General features: G+C 41.1%; 1 protein-coding gene across 1 annotated transcript; it reads left to right on the plus strand.

The window, feature by feature from the left end:
- Positions 1-421: 421 nt before the first annotated feature.
- Positions 422-14,798, plus strand: LOC119739367 (NFX1-type zinc finger-containing protein 1-like). The gene is made up of 4 exons (XM_038214282.1): positions 422-684; positions 7,759-7,978; positions 8,070-13,417; positions 13,686-14,798. Exons 2-3 carry the CDS (start codon positions 7,767-7,769, stop codon positions 13,399-13,401), a joined length of 5,544 nt encoding a protein of 1,847 aa, XP_038070210.1. The 5' UTR covers positions 422-684; positions 7,759-7,766; the 3' UTR covers positions 13,402-13,417; positions 13,686-14,798.
- The last annotated feature ends 3,093 nt before the right edge of the window (positions 14,799-17,891 follow it).

Genomic DNA, 17,891 nt, shown 5'->3' on the forward strand with positions numbered 1-17,891 from the left:
ATCTTAATTGCAAATCTACCAGCTATCTGCTGCTGTATGCGTAGTCCTATGCTACACGGCCTTAAAAAGGAAGGTTTTGCAATGACGAGCTGTCCCCTGAACATTGTTCAGCTATTGCAAACAAAACTGTGTGAATTTCACATACGTGGAATTTCCCGCAGCACGCAATAACATGAAAGTACGCAATAACAGCTCATGTCGAGTGGAGCATTAGGTCACGGCCATGAACCTGCAACGCAAACATGTCCAACCTCGTTTTAAATTAAACAGTTCACTGCATGACACCGAAGTTGATGCCACTGAGTACGAGGTTTACAGACGCAACCATTGCACCATCAGGGAAATCCCCTGACCCGTCTGGTACCTGGTCTCATGTTGGTACTAGACGAGTAGCAATGCAAGTTACGCACATACGTAATGGGATTGTCCCCCTTGTATGGCGCAATAAAAAATAACCCCGGTGCAAAGGTTCAGTGCATGTATTAAGTGTCAGTACGCACGCACAGTCAGACTTACACAGCGACCATGGGCGGTTGTGTCAGCAACGAAATGAGTCAAATTCCTGAGAAATATTCTCGTCGGTGAGATTTTGTGCTGTTTTCCGAGAGGAGGTTTCGTTCAATTGGATATTTCAAACGGTTTACCTAGCAAAGTGGGCAGCCGAGGACCGTGCGTCACATAAAGGTAGGTTAAGGTTGTAAAATTGGTGGTGCGAAAAAGAAAAATTGGAAGAACGCTGCTCACTAATCTAGCCAGACTGCATTAGCCTGAAACATTTTTTTTGAAAGCCTCTCTATAAATAGATGCTATTATACGCTGTGTCGTGATAGAAGAGCTGGGTTTGGTCCACATAGTTGGGGCTGCGACGGTGCAGGTGCAGGTGCCGGTTTCATATTGGGGCATGCAATGATGCAGTAAGGGACCGATGGCGATCGATTGACGACTAATCAGTGTCTGATTCAGTAGTTTATTACAACATGAGCAAGGGCGTTGGTCGGACGATTCCAATTTCCATATGCTGGCATAGCTGCTGTTTTGAGACAGGACAATCTAAAGTCTATTCTATTTGTATAATAATTGTGATCCTATAATACTAGTTTTTCAAGTGCTTTGGGGAGACGAATTTCGACAGCAGTATCGAACACTCCATTTGTGTTTTGTTTTTATCAATTTTGAGAGTCTTATGTTAAATAGCCACTGATGTAGTTAATATTCAAGTGAAAAAGTATAATGCGGTCCTGCGTATTTGTTTTACCAAATAGAAGAGCAGCAAAAATGGCATTTGAACGAGAGGAATTATATGGTAGGCCTATAGAATAAGACTTGTGTTTAGATGACCAGTATAGTGGCTTGGCCGCATCCGGGGTGTGTCACGTGTCCGGATAAGCGCGTGGGACTATATATAGGATATATATAGGATTCTAATATTGTTGATCTCTTCGTAAAAAAAAAGTTCATCTAAAAGCCTTTAGAATTATTTTGTTTTTCGCTATTTTATCCTCAAGACTTTGATAACCTTCCCATCTTTTGTACTTTTTTTCATGGATTCCTATTTAGGCTAAATTAATGGTAAATTTGTGAAAATTATTTTACTAACGGGCAATTCCACGGATTTACAAACCTCAATTCCAACAGAAAAATTCCTAATGCCACAAATGAAACATGTACCATATCATTTTGGAGCCTTTAATTTTTATTAAAATATTGTTTATTTCTAACAATGTTTAACAATTCAGCTAACGGAAAAAAAAATTATTAAGAAGTACACGAAACTCAGTTTGAGTACGTCCGACACCATGGTGTTTCGAGCCGATTTCTAATACAGTAAAAAAATAAACCAGAATGGTTGGATGAATAATTTCTTTTTAAAATATATTGTAAGGTTTATCAGAATTAAAATCCACTTAATGATGATAAACTTTTATTATGCATCCTGTTGAGTTGTCCAAAATGTATGGCCGACACTATTTAACTGCCCTAACGCAGTTTGTCTTGATAGTACGGATTGGATGATGAGTCACTTTAAGGTCAAATTATTGAAAAACTGTTATGAATGAATGAGCGTTCATGTTAAGATGCTCAGTAAGTTAAATGCATGGGAGTATTTCAAGGAATTTCTCACTCCGGCGTTGAACGTGACCTTGTTGACATCAAGGGGAATCGGGGGGGGGGGCAACGGGGGCCATGCCCCCCCCCCCCCCCAAGAAAAAACCGAACCCATTTTTTTTTTTTTTTTTTAAGTGACGTCGCAATAAAGGCAGGCGCTGCGAACACCACCATCTTTTCTTCCAAAAAAATGTTACATTTGTCAGAAATTGCCTCAGATCGCACCATAGAGCATCTAGAATTCAACAATTTCTCGGGGCCCTTCACCGGTCCCGAACGCCTTGCCGTAATTTATTTTTTAACCATTTTTTTTTGGGGGGGCCAATTGTTTTTTGGCCCCCCTCCCCCAAAAAAGAAGTTGTGTTCTGGATCTGCCCTTTGTTTGATATGCGGAAATAGTTCAGAAAATTGAATTCTGGGTTCAGAATTCCGTAGTCACAAATTATTGACAAACATTCTGCAGTCTAAATAGCCCCGGGTCAGTATTGAACCAGGATCCAGATCATATTTCACCAAATATTTTTCAGGATCAAAATGACACCTTTGTGGGTCAAAATCACACTCAGGCCAATGTTTTTTGGGTCAAGTTGAACCGAAAGATGATCCAAAGAAGTGCTAGGTATGAGAAATGTGATCCGAATTTCGGGTCAAATTGTACCCAGGACTTTCTACTGATCGTGCAGTCTTTATTCGTGAACTCCATTTTCTGGTCCAATGTTAATGGTCAATTTTTTTTAATAGTTCTTTTTTTTTAAAGAACACTTTATGGCGAGGTAGAATTCGGGCTTGTATATAATCACAAACTTTTCATCTGCACTCGTTAGCCTGTCTTAATAACATAATTATACAGTTTGATCGGCTTCTCTATAATGTTTCATGTTGGTAGAAATTCCCGACTCCAAATTGAATCCCTACGACTCGTACTGGATTTGATAACATTACATCTAAATTAATGGTTTTTATTATGCCCCGCGACCCGAAGCCGAAGGGGCATACTGTTTCCGCCTTGTCCTTCCGTGGGTGGGTCGGTGGATGTGTGTGTGTGTGTGGCAGTCCGGATAAATCTTGTCAGCGTGATAACTTGAGAAATACTTAACATATGAACTTCAAATTTGGTTTGTGTATTGTTCTTGGTAATCCTAAGAAGCCTATTGCATTTGGGGCCGAAAGGTCAAGGGTCAAGGTCACAGTGGCTAAAACAACAGAAACTTTGTTAGCGCAATAACTTAAGAAATACTTAACAAATAAACTTCAAATTTGGTTTGGGTATTGTCCTTTGCAATCCTAAGAAGCCTTTTGCATTTGGGGCCGAAAGGTCAAGGGTCAAGGTCACAGTGGCTAAAACAAAAGACATTTTGTCAGCGCAATAACTTAAGAAATACTTAACATATGAACTTCAAATTTGGTTTGGGTATTGTCCTTGGCAATTCTAAGAAGCCTATTGCATTTGGGGCCGAAAGGTCAAGGGTCAAGGTCACAGTGGCTAAAACAAAAGAAATTTTGTCAGCGCGATAACTTGAGAAATACTTTACATATGAACTTCAAATTTGGTTTGTGGATTGTCCTTGGCAATTCTAAGAAGCCTATTGCATTTGGGGCCGAAAGGTCAAGGGTCAAGGTCACAGTGGCTAAAACAAAAGAAATTTTGTCAGCGCGATAACTTGAGAAATACTTTACATGTGAACTTCAAATTTGGTTTGTGGATCGTCCTTGGCAATCCTAAGAAGCCTATTGCATATGGAGCCGCAAGGTCAAGGTCACAGTGGCTAAAACAAAAGAAATTTTGTCAGTGCGATAACTTGAGAAATACTTTACATGTGAACTTCAAATTTGGTTTGTGGATTGTTCTTGGTAATCCGAAGAAGCCTATCCCATTGGGGGTCGCAAGTTCAAGGGTCAAGGTCACAGTGGCTAAAACAATAGAAATCTTGCATTTATTCTGAGATCATCATCATAGGGATTAATTCATATAAACCTACAGAAAACACTAATGCTGTCAATGAACGTTCCATGTGACCAAGGTACATGTAAGTTGATGTTAAAAGAGTGGTGTTATATGTCATGGGAACAGTCACGGTTGCGGGGCATTTGTGTTTGTAAACACACCTGACTTGTTTTGTTTAACTATTGTAGAGTACACCATTTGCAGCTACCCAAAAAATTACTGACAACATTATTGTTGAAAAGCTTTTTACATGTTTTAAAGGTAGTAATAGCACTTAACTATCAATTTGAAGAAAACAATAAAAGAAGGTCGTTTCCAAAGATGCGTCTAAAGATGCATTTTTGGAAATTTCTGTTTAGGAGTTTGTTTTCAATTTGGCGAAGCCATGAACGGGTGCCATGAAGTGTTGACACGAGGCACACGCGCGAGCGGCGGTTGCTATAATTCGTCGGGTACTCGGGTTCAGTGCGTGACATGACTGCAATCGGCTGAATGAGAATGACATCCCATACGCTGATTTCGGGCGAAATTTAAAACATGACTCGGCAACTTTTGAATTGAAATCGAGATTCTAGAACATTGTTTTCTCGGAATATACAGCATTAACTGAGCTAAAACTTCATCAGGTTAGTTGTTAATTACCCTTCTTTAGATTTTGAGCACGTTTGTTGCTACAAACGAAAAAAAATGCACAAATGACAAATGATGTGTCTACCTTTAAACACAGCTGATATGAATTTCTGCCGTAACGTAAAGGAAGCACATCGAGCCTCCCCCCCCCCCAAAAAAAATGACCTGAGTTAACCTGATGTTAAAAATTAATTCCTATCCATTTTCAGAGTTGATCACCGTGAGTGTTCACAATTATTACTGTACCCTTCAAACGAGCTCCGCTCAACCCACGCCCTTGTCCAAAGTTCAAGTATTTGTGCAGGTGTTTTCCAAACCTTCGCTCTTATTAGAACTCGGCTTCAGGTTGTTTTAAAGGCCTGGCATGGGGAATTCTTTTTTAATTGTGTACATTTTGTAATTCAGAAATATCAAATCCTGTAATACGAGACTTAAAGGGAATATAATACATCATTTGCTTTTGCTGTAATTTTCAGAAATGGATGGAATTGGGGGGTCGGAAATATATAGCAAATATAGTTACACTGACTTTTTTGAGGTTTTGGGTTCGAAAATGCTATAAAAACCAAGAAAAACAATCATTTTCCTGTAGTCTGGTTCCCTGACTCCATATAAGAAGAAACAGACCAGTTTACATACATTGGGGAATTGTAAGGTCAGGGAACCAGTCTAGCTGGCTTGTACCCGTTCATAGGTGTGTAATCGATTGCAAACAAGTGCGATGGTCAATTGGGGCCAGTATTAGAAAAAAAGCCAGTTTTTTCCAACGCTGGTCGGCCGGCCAGCGTTGGAAATTGATACAAAAATACCACTTTTCTTAAAAATGACAGTATACCAGGTGCCATGATTTTACAGGATGCTTTACACTGTCATTCACTAACAGTCCAGCAAGGTATTTCAAAATGATTTGGTAGTTTTATTTTTTGATGTTTGCAAATGTTGTATTTTCCCTTTAAGGTTAGAGAACTTCCACTAGTTTATAATTGGAGGCTTTCGAATGATATTGCAGGCGCAGCAAGAGTTGACGCTAGTCCTGCAGACGAAGCCGGAGTTTTATAAATTCCCAAATGTCTTTGTCGTGTACTACACTGTTCATGTAATGCACAGTGATTTAAGTCTAGCTTTCTATTCCCTTCTTCATGTTTTAAAGGTCGTATGTTTTAAAGGTCGTAGTTAGCTCTGCGTTATTTTTTCAACGCATGAAACTACGCACTTTATGATGACTGGGTCAATGTCTTTCAATAATTGACCTATCGCGGTAGAAGCGCGTTAAAAATCGCGTCAACGCAGCTTGTGAAATATTGTCCAATTACATGATACCATAGATATAGAATATTCTATATCTATGCATGCTACACAAATGGACGCGAAACGCGTAAAATCTGAGACAAACAAAAATTAGTGTACAAAAACTTCATAGGGTTGTTTAAGGGGCGTGGCCAACTCGCAAACGACGCTAGGTCAATGGACCGATCCAGTAAGACCCTCCCACTGCGCACGTGGGCAAATTAACACGTGTTCCTCCCCAATGCCACACTGCATTTTCTTGCCGCGCGCATCATACGCGCGTACACGCATGTCGTACTTTTGTGCACGCATGTCGGACTTTTGTGCACGCACGTCGGACATAAATCGCGGCTGTGATCGGTCACAACACCATGGGGCGGTGCTTACTGGATCGGTCCATTATGCAGGATTGCTGACATTCCTTCGTGATTACAGGAGGTCTGTAATTCAAACAATTGAATTTGTGTGCATACATTTTTAACTTGTACAGAGTGAGTAAAAAAAAAAGGGCAACCCAAATGGCAGGAACACTAGTACCTTTTTGAATGAAGTTTTACCTGTAGCACTTTCAAAATCTGGGATATGAAAGCCCAGTTGTTAAGCTTTCTTTTAGTACAAGAATCATTCAGATCACTCATGCACTTTTCAAGTTACGAAATTTTGAACACAAACACCGTTTTAAAGTACTGTCCACGGATCACAAAAAAAGGTAAGTGTTCTTTCAGCAAAACGAATCAATTCACATGCATCCCCTATGACTTTTTTCCTACTCAATCTGGGTGACCAAAAACCGAACCCTCAAAGCGCCCTCTTTTCACAGCTTTAAAAAAAACATACCAATATCAATACATATTTAGATAATTAAGTTCATAAGCTTTTCAACAATTCAAACATTTTCAAAAAGTCCAATTGGTTAAATATTTTTTGAGTCATGGCAAATTCCAAATTAGTGCAGATATTTCAATCTGTCCACGGTCTCATGCAATTATCATTTGTTAGGAATGTAATGGATTTGGGATGAGGATAGTTTTACTTTCTTTAATGTGTCAATCTTTCTTTCTTTATTTGGTTCTTTTTAATTTATTTTTCATCTTTTTCCAACAATGTTCATTTATCCTTTTAGAACTAATAGCAGTCCTGACAAAGTCTGCCTGGTAACTTCTTAGATGTTTAACGTGCTGCTCTGTCTCTGGCCTCTACTTGGCAGCCTTCTTAAATGCAAATATCATTCGTGGTAGACGAAATGAAAAAGCAGCGATTGTAATTGGCCATAATCAATAAATATTTACCCAATTGGAAAGAGTTGTTCGTTGTTGAAAAGCTAATGGACTGTACTCTAAATATATAGATATTTGAAAACCTTTTTTTTTTTTAAGCTGAAAAAAAAAGAGAGCACTGATAGTTTGGTTATTTTGGGGACACCCTATATATTGGAAATTGCGAGGAAGGAAAAAACTATTCGTGGATACTATGATTTGTATAAATGCAGTCGGCGAAAACTTCTATTAACAAATTACTATCGTCATTCCTAATTATGCATTTTCTGATTCCTTATCGTCTTCTCCATCATCACCATACAATCTCTCTTATTTCCCTTTATTTACTTTACTTGTTTAATCACAGCTGTGATTAGTCCATGCATAAAAGGCTTTATGAATCGGTCTGTTTGTATCACATTTGTACGTGTGAGGTCAGATTACAAACCAAAAACCCATATTGAACTCGTCTTTAGAATACCATGCACAACAACACTTTGCTTAATTGCAAAAATTGCATTCTTTTGACTGCAGATTCTGCAATGGATGCAAATCCATTTCGAGTGAGAGGGCATGGTGCCAACAGGGCAGGAGCAGCGGATGGGAGACGTCGGCAGGAAAACGACCACCCAAGGGATCAAGGAAATCCAGGAAGATTTGGCAATCAGCGTGGCCAGGGGCGTGGTGGTGGATATGGCCGGGGGCGTGGTCAAGGACGAGGACAAGGGCGTGGTCAAGGACGTGGTCACTTCAGGTCAGTGTGTTATCGAGAAACATTAGATTTTGACTTTCATACTGTTCAACAGTCAGACTAACTTTTTTCTGAACTTTATTTTGTTTCATAGAAATGTTGGTCCAAATCACCAAGATCGCAGAGACCAAGAAGGTTTTCAAGATGGTCAAGGAGCAAGGCCCAGCACCCAGAGGGAACGCCCCATCAGGCAGCCTGGGTACAAAATGTTACAGTCTTTGCTGGATGAGGAGAAGTGCCCTGCTGAGGTAGTCCAAGAACTTACCTCCTTTGGGAAAGGTTTGGAGAGTCTGCTGCGTGAGCGTGAGATCAGGCGCGACATGATGGTGCTTCTCATTCAAGTCATGGACAGGGTCTGTGACTGCGAAGACTCCCCTCAGTCTGTGGTCCGGGTCTTGAATGCGATCGTCGACACAGACTTCCTCAGCAGGAATCTTAGTCAGCACATCAACAGCATGATGACCGAGTTTGACGACAGGTATTTGAGGAAGGTCCCTGATCTGATTGGCTCAATCTTGAAGCTGATGCAGACGCTCATCCAGAAAGTCCAGCACACCATGAAGGATGTCCACGTTGTCCTCACGCTCATTGACGTTGTTGCTAGGACTTTAGAGACAAAGGGTTACCCACTGGAGAGTGAAACCAAGGTTCTATTGAGCCAGCTGCTTCTTTGCTGTCAGCAGAGAGAAAAAGAAAAGGCGCACAGAAGCCAGCGACAGAGAACGGACCAGGAAGCACCACCACCAAACGACTTCAGAGAAATTCCCATATTCCCGGATGTTGCTGAAATCACCACGAATGCTGACAATTACCTTAGACCCAATGTGGTGCATGGGAGGTATCGAGACCTCAACCATTACCTCGATGTCCACTTCCGCCTTCTGAGACAAGATTTCTTGGAACCATTGAAACTTGGCATCGCAGAGTATCACGTGTCCCTTGCACAAACCAACATGAAGCGCAAATTGAACGATATTCGCATCTACCATGGTGTTGGGGTGCATTTTCCCATCTGCACCAATGAAGGGATCACACACCGCGTGAGCTTCGACATCTCCAAGCTCAGGAAGGTTAGATGGCAAGCAACAAAGCGACTCACTTTTGGATCCCTGGTTTGTTTGTCCAAGGACAACTTCCAGTCAGTTATATTTGCAACTGTTGCGAACCGAAAGCCAGAGGAGCTGGAGGAAGGATTAGTGGATTTGCGGTTTCAGGATATGGCACGCGTCTCAGAAATAGACTCCTCGGATTGTTTTATAATGGCAGAGTCGTCCGCTTACTTCGAGGCCTACCGTCATGTTTTGCAAGGCCTGCAGGAAGTCAGAGACAATAGTCTACCCCTACAGCGTTACATCATCGAGGTCTCAAGTGATGTGAAGCCCCCTCAGTATCTTCGCCGTAATAGGTTTTCTACCTATGACCTGTCTTCGCTGACGTGCACAGAGGAAGAAAGTGACAAGGATGATGAGGGTAAAGTTCTACGTGGCCTTAGGAGGCTCAGCACAAAGGCCAGCGCAGTACAAGTCTTGACTCCATCTAGTTGGCCCCGAGCTGAAACTTTGCATCTAGACGAGTCGCAGCTTAAAGCCGTTCATGCTGCACTGACGCAAGAATTAGCCGTCATACAGGGACCACCAGGTACAGGCAAAACCTACATAGGTCTGAAGATTGTGCAAGCTCTCCTTCACAATAGAGAAGTGTGGAATGAAGATGACGAACCAAACCCCATCTTGGTGGTTTGTTACACCAACCACGCCCTAGATCAATTCCTCGAGGGGATCATGAATTTCAATCAGAACATTGTTCGTGTCGGTGGCAGGAGCAACAGCGAGGATATGAAGGACAAAAACCTTAACTTTCTGAAGAGAGAACAGCGGCGTAAACGGGATGTTCAGCGCGCAGTTCATATCCGAACTAGCAACATCTTGAGAGAAATGTACTCCCTGCGTCAATGCATGGAGGTCTCCCAGAGGAAAGTCGAAAAAAGCATGAAGGGCATCATCAATGAGGACTTTCTGCAGCCATTCATGACAAAAGAACACTATGCAACCCTCACGGTAATCTTTCGTGATACAGGCTATAACAGGCCGACATCTTACATACTTGAATGGTTGGGACTTTCAGGAACCTTTCGTGTAGCAACGGGCCAGGAAGTTGGTATCGCTGCATTCATGGGACAAGATGACGAGCCAGAAGAAGATGATCAGGAGGAAGATGAAGAGATTGCTGTTGCTGAGGAGGCAGATGCGATAGCCGAGCAGCGTATTCTTGATGACAAGGAGGATGACATGTTTCTCTTTGATGAAGATCCTCAAGAAAACCACCTTGTCTTGGATATCGACAGTTTGGGTGCAGCACAGCCTGAACAAGAGGGATGGCAGATGCAATCACATCAAAAGAAGCGAATGAGAAAAATGCTCTTGCACAACCTTAGAAAATCTGAGAAAATGACAGAAAGAGACGCTGGGAGAGTGAAGAACGTTTGGGCAATTGGAGACATCAACAGTCGTTGGAAGCTGTACCGTTACTGGGTCAGCGAGTATAGCAAGAATGAACGGAGACGAATGGAGATCGTGCAAGAAAAGTACGAGGCCCTATCACAGGAACTGAAGGAGGTTCGTGTTGAGGAGGATCTTTCCATACTGCGTCGTGCTAGCGTGATCGGTATGACAACAACAGGTGCTGCGAAGCATCGCAATGTACTGCAACGTGTGGGTCCTAAAATTGTGGTTGTTGAGGAGGCAGCAGAGGTTATGGAATCTCACATCATTACCACATTGAGTGCCGAGTGTCAGCATCTTATCCTCATTGGCGATCACCAACAACTGAGACCAAATCCCACTGTCTATCGCCTAGCTAAAGAGTACAATCTTGAAATTTCTCTCTTTGAACGGATGATAAACAATGGTGTACCGTGTCAGTCCCTGGTCCAGCAACATCGCATGCGTCCAGAGATTTCAACAATCATGAGGAACCACTTCTATCAAGACTTGAAGGACCACGAGAGTGTCCAGTCTTATCCGAAGATAGCCGGAATCAGTTCAGATATATTCTTCCTCGATCATGATATTATGGAGGAAGAGGTTGATGATTCACGTAGCAAGTCCAATATGCACGAGGCAGAGGTCCTGGTGGCACTGTGCAAGTATCTGATACAGCAAGGTCAGTATCAGCCGAAACAGATCACAATCCTCACAACTTACGTCGGTCAGCTCTTCATTTTTAAACGACGCATGCCCAAGTCTGTTTTCAACGGTGTTCGCATTTGCGCTGTGGACAATTTCCAAGGGGAGGAAAATGACATCATCATGTTGTCACTGGTCCGTAGTAATCAAGAAGGCAACATTGGGTTCTTGAAGGTGTCAAATCGAATGTGTGTGGCGCTGTCCAGGGCACGACATGGCTTCTTTTGCATTGGGAATTTCCAAGGTTTGGCGCAAGGAAATACACTGTGGAGGAACATTGTACAAGAGATGAGCGGGAGAGGTTTGTTGGGGCGATATTTGAGTTTGGTTTGCCATAATCATCCCAAAACTATCACAAGGGTCAGCACTGGGCAAGATTTCCTCCGGGTACCCGAAGGCGGGTGCAGCTTAGCCTGCGAGTTCAGACTCGATTGTGGCCACAGCTGCGGCATGCTTTGTCATCCAACTGACTCTGAGCATAAAGAGTACAAGTGTCTGAAGAAGTGTGAGAAGGTCCTCCGTTGCGGGCACAGGTGTAAACTGCTCTGCTTTCAAAAATGCGACAGGTGCAAAGAAAAAGTTGACAAGACTCTGCCATGCGGGCATCAAAAGAAAATCCCATGCTACCAGAATCCAGACTCAGCCACATGTTTGGAGCAGTGCATGAAAAAGCTCCCCTGTGGTCACAGGTGTCGTCGAAAATGTGGGGAGGAGCCCTGTACTGAAATCTGTCTGGAAACAGCCTTTCGCAGTGACTGGCCTTGTGGACACGCTGTGCAGGTCAAGTGCAGTGACGGCCCAGAGAAATGTCCAAAGAAGTGTGGAGTTGAGTTGGAATGTTCTCATCAGTGTCAAGGTTCCTGTGGGGCCTGTAAGAGAGGCCGGCTGCATATACAGTGCCAGCAGAAGTGCAACCGCACCTTAGTTTGTAGTCATCAGTGTACTGCGTTGTGTACGCGTGAGTGTCCTCCTTGCGCTGAGAAGTGTAAGAACCGTTGTGTCCACAGCAAGTGTCCAAATCGCTGTGGGGATCCATGTGCCCTCTGTCAGGAGCCTTGTGCATGGCGATGCCCTCATTACCAGTGCAGCAGAAAATGCAGCGAACCTTGTGACAGACCACCGTGTAACAGACCTTGTCCGAGTAGGCTTGGGTGTGGTCATCCATGTATTGGCTTGTGTGGAGAGCCTTGCCCCGACAAATGTCGTGTATGTCATAAAGATGAAGTGACAGAGATACTGTTTGGGACTGAAGATGAGCCAGATGCCCGGTTTGTCCAACTTGAAGACTGTGGTCACGTGTTTGAAGTAGGAGGTCTTGATCAGTGGATGAAAATTGAAAATAAGGAGCAGAGGTCAATTCAGTTGAAGGCGTGTCCAAGATGCAAGACACCAATCAGACGGAATCTTCGCTACGGTAATATAATCAATGAGACTTTGGCAGACATTGAGCGGGTGAAGATGCGTATATTTGGTACCAAGGAGGAAATTGATGCAAAAAAGATCCAAGTCCGAGGCATGATTTCGGTCGCGACGGATGTCGACTTGGACGCTTTCGCAGATCGAATTAGCCGTCCAATGGGTCTAGCTGAATTAACAACCATCGAAAATCGGTTGAAACTCCTTAAAGGCATGGACAAAGTCAAGAAGAAGGCCAAAGAGGCTGCGCGTGATATTCGCCAATTCATCACAGAGATAGAGGTGCATACGAAGAACCTCTTGGAATTAGAGACGTGGTTGCTGAAACTTCGCATGTACCTCAGCACGCAAGAACTTGACGACTGCAGCCGTGAGATACAGCGCCTCTCCATGTGCTTTAGTTTCTTCCTCATCAAGGCAAGAATGCAGGCCTCAGCCAGTAACAAAGCGAGCGTAGAGATCGTTGAAGACTTGCTTCTCAGCGGTAAACCTCTTGAGGAGAGCAGCATGAAAAGTGTCGAGGAGACACTGCAGAAACTCAGAGATCAGTGCACCGGGCTTGGTATATCGGATGACGAGCGAGTCATGATCGTTGATGCCATGGGTCTGGCTAAGGGTCATTATTTTAAGTGTCCTAATGGACATATTTACGCCATTGGAGACTGCGGTGGGGCAACTGTGGAGAGTAAGTGTCCTGAGTGCAAGGCAGAGATCGGAGGGGCAAATCACTGTCTCTTAGGTACGAATGCATTTGCAGGGGAAATGGATGGAGCTCAGTTCCCAGCATGGTCCGATCAGACCAACTTGGCAAACTACCGATTGTGATGAGCCTATAGTCCAGGTAAGTTATTTTTGTCATTCATATTTTCAAAGCAAATTAACTTAATTGAGAAAATGACGTTAACTTGTAAATGTTCCATTGAAAACAAGAAGGCGTATCCTTTTTTATTCTTGATTTAAATAAAGAATTAAGGACACCCTGGGACATTGTTCTAAATTTCTATCCTCAAGTTATGTTTCTATTTTGTTTGCCCAAATAACAATTTGATCAGCTGGCATAAATAAACAGTTCAAGCTCTTTACATAGCCGGTTTTTTGGTTCTTGCCAGGTTGCATAGCAGGATGAGTATAGTGTGGAATCAGAGGAGCAGACGACGGTCAGACAGGTTTCTCAGCTCTTCAATATTACTATTTACCTTTGAAGCAATTCCTTGTGTAACTGTCATAATGTGTTCAAGATTCGTAGAATATTAACGGTAAATTAAATTTGATGGATTAGAGTTTTGACAGGTTATTATTAAAATTTAATTTAAGGTCTACCGTTCACCTATTTACTGCATGTTTAGATTATTCCGAAAGCTTTTGAGTATCTGTTAGGTAGCCCTTTTGAAGTGTGTATGTTTATGGTTGACAAGTTAACTTTAATATGTCAATTAATTCTTTGAATATGAAGCAAGTTATTGGGTGCAGACCAGTAAATAGGCCTGAAATTTCCTACACCGGCCCAATTGCGATTTGTATGCCATCAAATTCTCAGGTATTAGAGCACTTTGATCTATGAGGGCCGTGAACTTGCGGATTTGTCAAAAAAGAAGGCCGTGGAAGCCGTGCAGAGAACTGCGAGCTCGTATATATGAAATGTGGATGAAATTAGGCCCTAAAATGGCGCTATTTTGCAATGAAACCTAGGCATCTGTTTTCAAAATGGCGATGGGCTTCAAGCATGCTTTTAGGGGTGATGATCATTGGATGGAATTTTCTCCTAAAAATCATTAGATAACCCATAAAAATTGAACGGAAAATGAAAGATGATGAAAAAAAGCTTTAATTTGATGTGTGTCTCAAAGAGTTGTAACTATTTTGAATAATTTGGGGAAGTTCGCGTAATTATCTCTGAGGTCCATGGAAATATATTTACTGGTCTGCTCCCTTATCTGCTTTCATGATTGTATGAGATAATTATGTCTCGCATAACAACAAAAGGAATAAAAATGTCTGGTAAAATTCGTGTAGCATTAACTTTAACTATTTACAAAGGAACTGCATTTGAACTGAGAGCCGGTAATTTTAGGTGCTTTGGGCAATTTAGTTTTATATTTTCCTATTAACTTTTACTCCTTGAAGGATATATGACATAAAAATTGTACTATTGTAAACTTTTATAAACTCGTTCAGAAGTAGAGTTTTTAACGATTGCACACAAGCCTAAATTTAATCACCACTAAAAAAAAATACAATACGATCATGCAAAAGACAGTGATAAATGGGAAAAAAAGTCTTACAACATTTGGTTTGATCTTGAATTTAAAAGTTTATTCTGCGATTTTTGTAAATAGTGCCGACAATGATAATATTTGAAACTGAGTGAGTGCTTAGTGAATGAGGTTCTTAGATATATTGGAATTGTAACGGTTTACATCTGAGCAGCTCGACATTTTAAGACATGACAATACTGTTAAGGATATAGATTGGTCAAAACTATCAAGGGTGTGGTTATATACTTCCCTTTATTTATAATTTACTGGGAATGTTTCATTACAACTCAAGGTTCCTAAAACCGAGATATATATCTAGCAATGTTAATGTGCGGACCAAGGTTCGCTGAAAGGCAAGAGTTAAATGTTAAATACTGCACACCGAGAAACGCGGCCATATTTGCGTATACGTAGCGCTCATGGGCGTCGCGAGGGGGGGGGGGGCAAGGGGGGGGGCACTTGCCCCCCCCCCCTGGAAAAGCAAAAAAAAAAAAAAAAAGGAAGAAAAAAAGGAAAAAAAAAAAAGAAAAAGAGGCGCGAAGACAAAGTGGTGTAAATTTAATGAGTTGGGGGGGGCAAAATGTCTCTGCCCCCCTCTAAAACTGATAAATCGAGAATGTGTTGAGAAATACAAGCATTTTTTTGGCAAAAAAATGTTTTGCCCCCCTCTAGAAAAAATCCTGGCGACGCCCATGGTAGCGCTTGTATCAAATTTTCTCCAAGAGTATTTGGTGTACAAACATCCAACTTAATCGTAATTTAACTAGTGTTTTCGCCTCTTTTGGGGGTGATCCAGGGTCAACTCCTGTCTTGAAAACCATGGGGTTTGATTTGCAGTCCGTGAGTGCGGGGCTTCCTCAATGTGAATCTTTTGTTCCCCAACACATAAGAACCAACATTTCCCTTTGTAGGATTTAAAGACTATTATGTATTTTATGAAATTAACCAAATGAAAAATGTGTTTTAACAATTAAATAAAACGAAAACTATATATCAATATGTATTTCCCTTTAATGATGAGGACCGTTCAATTAGATTTGTAAAATTAGAACTTCACCCTTGCAGTTGCCCCTAATAATTATGAGCCATCTATACGCTGTAAAAAAGTTGGGCAAAATGGGTTGATAATTCGACCAGTGCTGGTCGAATTATCAACTGCCTACACTCTTGGGAAATTATATTCTTTTATTCGTTTACATACCAGAATATGTTCATAGCCTAGCTAGTCTCTAACGATTTAAGTACCCAAATGTAAAAGTGGGGGGTGGGGGTGGATTTTGAAACAATAGCAATTAGCTTTAAGATTAGGAGTGTTAAATGCATTCTGTCTGAGTGAAAGTTAATCAAGACTTATTGTGTAAATTGAAATTTGTTCAGACTTTGTATGTTTCTAAAAATGCCATTCCCTTCTTAAAGGGAAGATACAACATTTGCAAACATCACAAAACGAAATGATCAAATTATCACGAAATACCATTACCACTAAACTCATGGCTCCTGGTGTGCTGACATTTTCAAGAAAAAATGACATTATTCGCTGGTCGGCCTGGTCGGTCGACCAGAGTTGGAGAAAACTGACTGTTTTCAAAAACTGCTCCAAACTTTTCATAATTAGTTATTCCGCATTTTTTGCAATTGATTACACACCTGTGAAGGGGTACAAGTCTGCTAGACTGATTCTTTGACCTAATACAATTCCCCAAAGTCTATAAATTGCTTCGTTTCATCTTAAGTGGAGTCAGGGAACCAGACTACAAGAACATGATTGGTTTTCTTGGTTTTTCCAGCATCTACAAGCCCAAAACGTGAAAAAGGTCATTTAAACAATATTTGCTATAACATACTAATCCTCCAAATCGAGTTATTTCTGAACATTGCAGCAAAAGCAAATGTTGTACATTCTCTTTAATAGTGAATGCAATAGGAATATAGCATCACTCTAATAATTGCGATTTGCATGAAACAGATCAGATTTACGTATACTTTGTTTATATTATAACTGCATTATATGAGTGATAAAGTCAAGTATATCTATATCTACACAGTATATTATATTTTTAACGCCATAGTTCTTTGGCCATGCCTTTGTTTTGTAGACTTTGCTTTTGTTGGAGCTTTTAGATATGTGCGTTTAGCCGCATTTTACTCAGTCGTCAAAAAAATTATCTTAAAATTAGTTGTGTGTGTTTTAACGTGGCACTATATGGTCACTGCTTCAATCAAACTGACAATAATTGCGATGGAGACACGTTTCGTCAGATCATTTTTTCCCCACAATAATTGTATCAATTTGTATGAAATGATAATTCAGAGATTTTGGTGGTGTTATTCTTTTTAACTATGCCGGGCCTTTGTCAGGCATAATAGGCCAAAACATGCATCATAAGGAAGCTTGTTTTATGGGGTTTGGGGTTGCTGTTTTAATAACTTGTTTCGAAAAAGTCTTATTATAATTTCTGATCAATTGGTGTGGTTATGCTTCTGTATAATAATTGTGTGAGGGTATTAATGCATTGAGTTAAAAACAGATATGAAAGTTTAAAGATAAACGTTTGTAAGATTATTGGTCACCAGAAATAGAACCACTTGAAGAAACATCCGAAAAAAAATGATTTGCTCTTTGTGTTTTCCTTTTCTGACTTTTGTTTTGTTTTGGTTATATTAATGTAATTTTGTGTATTGCCGCTTGTGCAGGGAATTTAAATCAGCTCATGAAGCATCCTCGTGGTATAAAATTACTGCTTTTGTAATCCAAGGCTGCCCAATAGACCGTTCTCTAAAAGGTAGACACCCCCCCCAAAAAAAATAAGCAGACCAGGGAAGCTAGGGGAGTTGGAGTTGTTGATACAAAGTAATTTTTTTGTTAAGTTAAACACAATAGGCCTATGATGTTATAAAGTTGGTAAACGCGTGCTTTTTCAAAATTGCGATTTTCTTTTCCGAACGAAATTTAAAGGAATAAAGTATCCTGTAGCAAATGAATTTGCTTGTTCGTTTTTGCAGGTCTTTATACCGTTTTAAAAAGCAGTATTAAATGGCGCGCTCCAGTTAAATTGCGTA

Source organism: Patiria miniata, unplaced genomic scaffold (assembly GCF_015706575.1).
Source record: "Patiria miniata isolate m_02_andy unplaced genomic scaffold, ASM1570657v1 HiC_scaffold_30, whole genome shotgun sequence".
Lineage (NCBI taxonomy): Eukaryota > Metazoa > Echinodermata > Asteroidea > Valvatida > Asterinidae > Patiria > Patiria miniata.

Bases quoted from the DNA above. Each gene is read 5' to 3' on its own strand.
- LOC119739367 (XM_038214282.1), top strand. From the start codon at position 7,767: ATGGATGCAAATCCATTTCGAGTGAGAGGGCATGGTGCCAACAGGGCA. The intron at 7,979-8,069 runs GTCAGTGTGTTA...TTTGTTTCATAG, and splicing joins CAAGGACGTGGTCACTTCAG to AAATGTTGGTCCAAATCACC.